Source organism: Myotis davidii, unplaced genomic scaffold (assembly GCF_000327345.1).
Source record: "Myotis davidii unplaced genomic scaffold, ASM32734v1 scaffold1238, whole genome shotgun sequence".
NCBI classification, from domain to species: Eukaryota; Metazoa; Chordata; class Mammalia; order Chiroptera; family Vespertilionidae; genus Myotis; species Myotis davidii.
The window spans coordinates 101,994-110,958 of record NW_006289106.1 but is presented as its reverse complement, the minus strand read 5'-3'; the positions used below and the strand labels follow the sequence as shown (position 1 = coordinate 110,958).

At 50.7% G+C, this 8,965-nt stretch overlaps 1 protein-coding gene across 1 annotated transcript in view; it reads left to right on the top strand.

The window, feature by feature from the left end:
* The first annotated feature begins 6 nt into the window (after positions 1 to 6).
* CC2D1A (coiled-coil and C2 domain containing 1A) overlaps positions 7 to 8,965 on the top strand; it is a 17,340-nt gene continuing 8,381 nt past the window's right edge. The window contains exons 1-10 of the mRNA XM_006761398.2: positions 7 to 171; positions 1,802 to 1,937; positions 2,884 to 2,999; positions 3,090 to 3,155; positions 3,431 to 3,565; positions 3,660 to 3,894; positions 8,034 to 8,158; positions 8,485 to 8,545; positions 8,714 to 8,785; positions 8,889 to 8,959. Coding sequence (XP_006761461.1) covers positions 112 to 171; positions 1,802 to 1,937; positions 2,884 to 2,999; positions 3,090 to 3,155; positions 3,431 to 3,565; positions 3,660 to 3,894; positions 8,034 to 8,158; positions 8,485 to 8,545; positions 8,714 to 8,785; positions 8,889 to 8,959 — 1,077 coding nt within the window. The 5' untranslated portion in view covers positions 7 to 111. The remainder of the gene's footprint in view (positions 172 to 1,801; positions 1,938 to 2,883; positions 3,000 to 3,089; positions 3,156 to 3,430; positions 3,566 to 3,659; positions 3,895 to 8,033; positions 8,159 to 8,484; positions 8,546 to 8,713; positions 8,786 to 8,888; positions 8,960 to 8,965) is intronic.

The window sequence follows — 8,965 nt, the reverse complement described above, 5'->3', positions numbered from 1 at the left end:
CGGCGAGGGGCGGAGGGCTCTGGAAGGGCGCGTGCGCGGCCATAGGCCCCGGGGGAGGAGGCAGGGCAAGGCCAGGCGAGGGGGCCGTGGTCTGGGCATCTAGCCTGGAAGATGCACAAGAGGAAGGGAACCCCGGGACCCCCGGGCCGAGGCGCCGCCGCCGCCCGCCAGGTGAGTCTGTATCCCGCGGCCCCGCCGAAGGAACCCTCCCCACCCCTCAGGGAACCTGATCTCTACCCCCCAGGTGAGCCACGGTCCCCGCCCCCCAAGTGCGGTTCGACCCCCCGAAGTGCGGCCTACGGGACCTGGCTCCCCAGCTTCTGGCGCCCCGCCCTAGGCTCAGGGCCACCTGTTGCCACACAGCCCCAGTAGGGGAGGGGAAGGCCTCGACTTGGGATAAGGACAGGTGCTGCTCCCCTGCCCGGAGCAGCTTTGAACCCTCCCATCAGCCAGGCCAGGTCAGACTCTTTTTATCCCCATTATAAGGATGAGGGCACTGAGGCCCAGAAAGGTAAAGACACCTGGCCAAGGTCATGGGGATTGACAGGTTGGCCAGAGCTAAGTGCAAATCCAGAGCTGCTGCCATGAGCCCACAGGGCTGTGGCTGGGTCCCTCCTGCTCTCCCATCTCCTCTGCCCCAGGCACCCGAAAGTTTGATTTTTCTCAGCTTTAATGGAAGGAACCCAGGCCATTGCTTAGTACCCAGGTGTTAGAGTCTGGCCAACCTGAAGTTCCCTCCTAACCCCTGCACATCGGATACTTGGCCTCACAGCTCTCAGCCTCAGTTTCCTTATCTGTAAAATGGAGGCCCTACGAGTCCCTGTGTCACAGGACAGGTGTGAAAATTCATTGGAATAGTTTATGGTAAGTGCTAGAACATAGCACTCAGTAAATATTATTGTCATTGTTCATAGTATTAGAAGAAGCCATATATAATTGCCAATATTGGGTCATTTTTGATCCACAGAAAGAGCAATTTTGTATAGTTCATCCTAACATTATCATGTCATGATGGGTCATTAACCAGGATAGGGTAGGATAGGATAGGAAAGGAAAGGATAAGATAAGATAGGATAGGATAGGATAGGATAGGATAGGAAAGGATAGGAAAATGGTCTGTTACATAGCAAAGACCCGACTTTCAAAGTCATGTTACTGTCAGGGCTTCTATTTACTTTTTTAAAAAAATCCTCACCCGAGGGTATTTTTCCACTGATTTTTAGAGAGAGTGGAAGTGAGAGGGAAACACAGGGAGAAATATCAATGTGAGAGAAACACATCGATTGGTTGCCTCCTGCACGAGCCCCGACCAGGGCCCGGGTAGGGAAGAGCCTGCAACCGAGGTACGTGCCCTTGACCGAAATCGAACCCGGGACCTTTTGGTCCGCAGACCGATTCTCTAGCCACTGAACCAAACCGGCTAGGGCAGGACTTCCTGCATGACCCCCTCTGCTGAGGATGCTGGAAGGAAAAGCCCAGGTGTGCAGAGTTGCTGTGCTTTGGGCAGGGTGTGGGGCCTGTTTTCCCGACCGATTTCTGCAAGCAGCGAACCATGGGTGTGGACTCGGAGCAGGGACCTGGGTCTCTCCGCGTGCCCTTTGCCCCATGCTGATCTATGCCAGAGGCCTGGCCATCTTGAGACACCTGTTGCATTCTGGGCCTGTTCCAGACTTCTGACACTTCCCAGGGAGATGGCTTTTGCCACAAGGCCTGGGTTCCCTTCCTCCCGAGGGGACCCTGGGTCAATCATGGCTAGGTGTGGTGCATCCCCAGGTCTGACAACTCTTTTCTGTTCCCACAGCTGGGTCTGCTGGTTGATCTCTCCCCGGATGGCCTGATGATCCCTGAGGATGGAGTTAACCATGAGGAACTGGAGGCTGAGTTCTTGGCTTTGGTTGGGGGCCAGCCTCAAACCCTGGAGAAGCTCCGAGGCAAAGGTGAGGCTCTCAGTCCATCCCTGGAACATTTCCCGAGCTCCACTGTGGGCAGGCTCAGAGCTGGGTGCTGGGAAGGCGGGGGAAAGGAGACAGAGAAGGTCCCTGCCCTCCTGAAACCCACAGGTCTGGGTTAAAGGTTAAGCTACCAACTCTGTACCCAGAGTGAGGGTTCAATCCCAGCTCAGCCACTTATTGGCTGTGACTTCATGAGTCCCAGCACCTGTGTGGGCCTCAGTTTTCCCATTTATAAAATGGGAATAAACCTCACTTACAGGAATTAATCATCTAGTGTTCTTAAAGCACTTCACACAGGTCCTGGTGAGTTATCCAACCCACTGTCCTGTGATCGGGGCTGCGATGGGGGAAGCACAGAGCATTGGGAGACACCTATGAGCTGGGAGGGGATTCTTGGAGGAGGCACGCATAATGGGGAGGGCCACCTGAAAGGTGGGGAGCACTTCTGGGAGGGGGTCACAGCACATGCAAATGCCTTGGGGGAGATGGCATTGGGCAGAGGATTCTAAACTGGTCCAGTGGGGCTGGAGCCCAGACAGCAGACATAGCCTTTACACTTTTTAGCTAATACAATTGACCCTCATTATCATAAATTCTGTCATTGTGGATTCATCTACTGGCTAATTCTTGGACATACACAGAGCCACAAAAAGTTTGAGTCACCCAACTTGCCCAGTGTCCCACAGTGAGAAAGTTCCAGAGCCAGAGTTTGAACTCAGGCTTCATAAGGAAGGGATAAGGCCGGTGAGGTCCCTGGGGAGTGGGATTGTGCCGGCTGGATCTAGAGCAGTGGGTGCCATGGAAGTGCCAGGAGGGAGACATGCTGCCCCAATGCCTACTACCCTATTCTCTGGGGCTGTGGGTGACTGGGATGGGAGGCTGGGGACTCTTGAAAGATCCCGGTCCACCTGGCGCCTCCCCCTGCTGCCAGGTCCCCTACCCATGGAGGCCATTGAGAAGATGGCCAGCTTGTGCATGAGAGACCCGGATGAGGAGGAGGAGGAGGTGACAGATGAGGAGGATGTGGAAGCTGATGATGACCTGCTGGTGCGTGTCCAGAGTGGGGCAGGAGGGTTCCTCCCATTGTTGCCCCATCCATTGGGCCCCCATGCAAGCCTCCGGCCTGTGTCCCTGCAGGCGGAACTTAATGAGGTCCTTGGGGAGGAGCAGAAGACTTCGGAGTCCCACCCTCCTGTGGCCCAGGTATATCTCTGACAATTCTGTTCCCTGTAGCCCGGGGTTCAAGGCTTTCCCTTGACTCTCTTAGCCATGTGACCTCAGGCAGGTGATGGGACACTTCTGAACCCCCGTTCTTTATACTAGGAAAGGGTATGACAATTTCTGTCCCTCCCAGGTGGGGGCAACTGGCCCAGGGGTGACATGGCTGGTGTGCAGTAGGCCCTCAACCAAGGACACCTTCAGAGTGGGCCGAGTTGGGTCACCACCCACCCACGCCATGCCCCTGGCCCCTCCCACAGCCAAAAGCCACAGCCCCCAGCCCAGGGTTGGAGGCCACCTTGCAGGAGAGGCTGGCCCTCTACCAGACAGCGATTGAAAGTGCTAGGCAAGCCGGAGACAGTGCCAAGGTGCGGCGCTATGAGCGGGGACTTAAGGTGAGTGGGCAGACAGGAGGGTGTTGGGACCCCACCATTGCCCCGGCACTCAGTCCTGTGCGCTTCCAAAACCCACATTTACACCCTCTTCCAGACACTGGAAAACCTGCTGGCCTCCGTCCGGAAGGGCAGTGCCATTGACGAAGAGGACATCCCACCACCTGTTGCTGTGGGGAAGGGCCCAGCAGCCCCATCGAGCCACACTCCTGCACCCACCCTGCCAGGCTCTATGAACCTGCCGGCCCCAGAACCCAGGGTCACAGTGGAGGGTCCTCCTTCCACTGCCCCTGCCTCGTCACTGGGCTTGGCTAAGCCCCAGCTGCCCCCAGGTAGGCTGGGAGCAGGGTGTTGACATGGGCTGTCGGAGGATATATTCAGTGGTTGGCCCCTCTATGAGGGCCCTGTACTGGTTGTTCGATATTATAAACACTTCTCCCTTTCTGAGGTCTGCATGCCTCTGCAGTTCATGAATACCCTTTTTTTCATGTGTGGTGGTAGTAAAATATATATCACATACCATGTGCCATTTTAACCGTAATTCAGTGTAATTAAGTAGCGTCACGCAACCATCACCTCTATTTTCCAAGTTTCACCCCAAACCAAAACTCTGTCCCCATTAAACACTAACTCCCCATCTCCATCTCCCTCCCCCAGCTCCTAGTAACCTCTATTCTTCTGTCTCTGAATTTGCCTCTTGTAGATATTTCATATAAGTAGAACCGTACACTATTTGTCCTTTGCTGTCTGGTTTCTTTCACTCAGGATAACATTGCAGCTTGTATCAGAACTTGATTCCTTTTTAGGGCTGAATAACATTCCCACATACAGAGTTTTAAGTGGATAATTCTCAAGCGCTCAGCTTGTCTGTCTTTTCTACTAAACCTCACCTGGCTGGAGGACGCACCTACCTGGAGGTTTTTCTTCTCAACCTCCCCCTCTGGGGTCGCCCTCCTCCCATACAGGAAAGGAGTACGCAACCTCTCCCTTCTAGAACCTGAACTCTGGGCTCTGCTCCAGGGGCGAACGCTCCCAGATGGGAACCAATTAGACAGTATAAAAGGATGGCCTGGGGTTGAGAATGTGAACACGGGGTCTATAATTCCTTTAGCGGCCAGGCTGGTCTCTAAGCCATTGTTTTTGGTGAAGGAGGACTATTGGAAATTGTCACCTGGAATCCTTAGTTGAAATCACCCCAAATTTTTCATGATGGGGTTTTTGGCATATAGGTTGGCAGGGGTTCGGAGAATTGGGGTGTGACGTTGCAATAACAAGACTCTGCTTCTTCCCATCTATTTTTTGGTGTGAAGCAGGTTTCTCTACACTTTAAAAAAGGAAAAAATAAAGTAGGAGAGGAATGAATGGGAATCAGGAGCTAAATGTTAGGAGGTGGACCCAGCCTTTACTGTGTCAGCAAGAGGTACCTTGCCGATAAAATTTTACCCTTGGTTTGTAAAGGTATTTTATCAGAAAGCTAGAGGTACTTATACTATGCTCAATTACGTGCTAAATATAATTGTAACAGTAATTCAACCCCAGGAGAAAATTTTTTAATGCCAAGAGAGACGTGCGATAATAAATCAATCAAATATCAAGGTGTTTAGGTTCAACCTGTACACACCTTCTCAGGCGAGTGCCCTCAAACTTAAAGCCCTGGGTCCAGTTGTCAGTATGCAAAAGCACAATGCAGGCTGTTTCCCAGGTGTTTCTAGGATTTGTGGTCACTGGGTGGTGTATCGGTTGTGCTTTGTTTTTTGTTTTTTATTTATTTCAGAGAGGAAAGAGAGGGAGAGAGAGAGATAGAAACATCAATGATAAGAGAGAATCATCGATCGGCTGCCTCCTGCATGCCCCACATGGGATCCGGCCTGCAACCTGGGCATGTACCCTGACCAGAATCAAACCGTGACCTCCTGCTTCATAGGTCGACACTCAACCCCTGAGCCACACCAGCTGGGCTTGTGCTTTGGGTTTTTTTTTTTTGTTTTTTTTTAAATATATTTTATTGATTTTTCACAGAGAGGAAGGGAGAGAGATAGAGAGTTAGAAACATCGATCAGCTGCCTCCTGCACATCTCCCACTGGGGATGTGCCCGCAACCCAGGTACATGCCCTTGACCGGAATCGAACCTGGGACCTTTCAGTCCGCAGGCCGACGCTCTATCCACTGAGCCAAACCGGTTTCGGCTTGTGCTTTGGTTTTTTATACCAACAACTTACCAATTACTTTCAATCTAGAGATACTTCCTCTGAAAACAAATTGAGCCTATTATTTGAAACTAACTAAATTGCTGTTTAAAAAGCAGGTTAGGCCCTAACCCGTTTGGCTCAGTGGACAGAGCGTCGGCCTGCAGACTGAAGGGTCCCAGGTTCGATTCTGGTCAAGGGCATGTACCTTGGTTGCGGGCACATCCCCAGTGGGGGGGGTGGGGGGGGCGTGTAGGAGGCAGCTGATCGATGTTTCTAACTCTCTATCCCTCTCCCTTCCTCTCTGTAAAAAAATCAATAAAATATTTTAAAAAATAAAATAAAATAAAAAGCAGTTTAGACCTGGCTGGTTTGGCTTAGTGGATAGAGCCTTGGCCTGTGGACTGAAAGGTCCCGGGTTCGATTCCAGTCAAAGGGCACATGCCTGGGTTGCTGGCTTGATCCCCAGTGGGGGGCGTGCAGGAGGTGGCCCATCGATGATTCTCATAATTGATGTTTCTTTTTTTGTTCTTTTAGTTTTTTCCTTTTTTTAAATAATTGATGTTTCTATTTCTCCTTCTCCCATCCTCTCTGAAATCAATGAAAATATATATTTTTTAAAAATAAATAAAAGCAGTTTAATCCTCTGTTTCCCAACTTTACCAACACACCACATAAGTGTGTTTTGGTTACAAATGTATGATAGGGTGGTCAAAAAAGGTTGTCAAGTCCCCACATAGATAATGTTAGGATTAAATTCTGTGGGGGACGTGGATAGAAAGAAGAGAAGTATGCAATTTCCAACTGCTAAAAGCGAACCCTGCCCTGACTGGTTTGGCTCAGTGGACAGAGTGTCAGCCTGCAGATTGGAGGGTCCCAGGTTCGATTCCAGTCAAGGGCATGTACCTTGGTTGCGGGCACATCCCCAGTGGGAGGTGTGCAGGAGGCAGCTGATCGATGTTTCTCTCACATCGGTGTTTCTGACTCTCTGTCTCTCTCCCTTCCTCTCTGTAAAAAATCAATAAAATATATATTTTTAAAAAAATAAAATAAAAATAAAAGCGAACCCTGGTAAGTGTTTTATAAGTAAATGTTGGTGTACACTCAAAAGAATTGAAAGCAGAGACATGAAGAGATATTTGCACACCCATGCTCATAGCAGCATGATTAAAAGGTAGAAGTAACCCAAGTGTCTAATGATAGATGGATGGATAAACAAAACACTATATCTGTACAGTGAAGTATTATGCAGCCTTAAAAAGGAAGGACATTCTTGCGTCGCCAGGTGGCTCGGTTGATTGGAGTGTCATAGGTGGCAGGTTCGACTCTTGGTCAGGGCCCATACCTAGGTTGCAAGTTTGATCCCTGGTTGGGCCACATATGGGAGGCAACTGATGGATGTTTCTCTCTCCTTCTCTCCCTCTCCCCGCTTCCATTCCCCATCCCCACCCCCCACCTTTCCCTCTCCCTCTCTCTATAAAAATCAGTAAAAAATATACCCTCGGGTGAGGATTTAAAAAATAAAGTAAAATAAATAAAAAGGAAGGACATGCTGACACATGCTACAATGTGGATGAACCTTTTGGATGTTATGCTGGATGAAATAAGACAGTAAATACTGTCTGATTCTACTTATGTGAGGTTCCTAGAGGAATCACATTCATAGAGACAGAATGGTGGGTGCCAGGGTTTAGGAGAGGAGGAATGGGGAGTTAGTGTTTAATGGGGACAGAATTTCAATTTGGAAAGATGAAAGTGTTCTGTTCTGTGGATGGATGGTGGTGATGGCTGCACAACAAATGGATGTACTTAATGCCACTGAACTGTATACTTGAAAATGGTTAAGATGGTGAATTTTGCCTTATTTGTATTCTGTCATATTTTTAAAAAAATAAAAAGTGGATATTGATGAGTTCCAAATCACCAAAGTAGTTAAAATACATTAGGCTTAAAAGAGTGGTGCAATGCTTTTCTTTTTCAAACGTAAATATTTGCAAGATACTGGGAATGACAATGTTGGCCACTTTTAAAACTTAAGATGAAAAAATTTTAGATATCAACTTAAAAATGCTTAACGGTACATCAAATTTGCCAAAAAATTTGGGGCACAAAACAGCAATGGCTCTGGAGCCTGCCAGGCCTAAGCTGAGTCGCCACCATGCTGTGTGACCTTGGGGAGACAGCATCCCCTCTCTGAGCCTCAGTTCTCACATCTATAAAATGAGCCTAAGAACAGTTTTTGCTGTGAGAATAGAAATGGTCTGTGTGCTCTTCTCCCTGCCAGGTCCCTGCAGCACTGGCCCCCTGGCTCAGTTGCAGAGCCGCCAACGTGAGTACAAGCTGGCCGCCCTTCATGCCAAGCAGCAGGGAGATACCTCCGCCGCCACCAGATACTTCCGTGTGGCCAAGGTGTGTCCAGACTGAACGACAGTGTCGTATGGAAAGGATGGGATGCTTCCAACATTACATGGTGGCAAAGAACGTGGGCTCTAGAGTCAGACAGACCTAAATTCGAATTCTGGCCTCATCAGTCCCTAGGTGCCATTTGTGGCATCTCTTAAAACCTTGGTTTACCCTTTCTGTGAAATGGGCCTAAGTGTAAGAAGAGGCTTAAGCAAGAAGGGACAAAGGAAGGGGCAGAACTGGGAGTCCTCTGTCACATGGCAGGGCATGGAGGCTCCCCACAGGGACCTGGCTCCAGCTCCAGCCTCTCCTTACCCCCTTCCTTCTCACAGAGCTTGGAGGCCCTGAGCCGTGGGGAGCCTGTGGATTTGTCCCGCTTGCCCCCTCCACCTGGTAAGGACCCCACCTGCCCACCTTCCAGGACTATTGGAGGCTTCCACTGACTTCCTGATATTGCCGCCCCTTTTGGTCAGGCTCGGAGACCCGCTCAGGCCACACCAGGCTGGGGGTAGGGGCGGCCACAAGCAAGCCCCTCATTGCACTGGACTTCTCTGCCCCCAGACCAGCTGCCCCAAGACCCACCATCACCGCCACTGCAGCCTCCGGCTCCCACCACGATGCCATCCACACCAGGTAGGCTCCTGGGACTTTGGGCGGGCAAGTGGGCCAGGGCAAGACAGTCCCCTTCCTCCCCTTCCAAGACTCTTAACCCTCCCCCCACCCTCATTGGGCCCAGAGGTTCCCCCACCCCCAAGGACTCTCCTGGAAGCACTGGAACAGCGGATGGAGCGATACCACGTGGCCGCAGCCCAG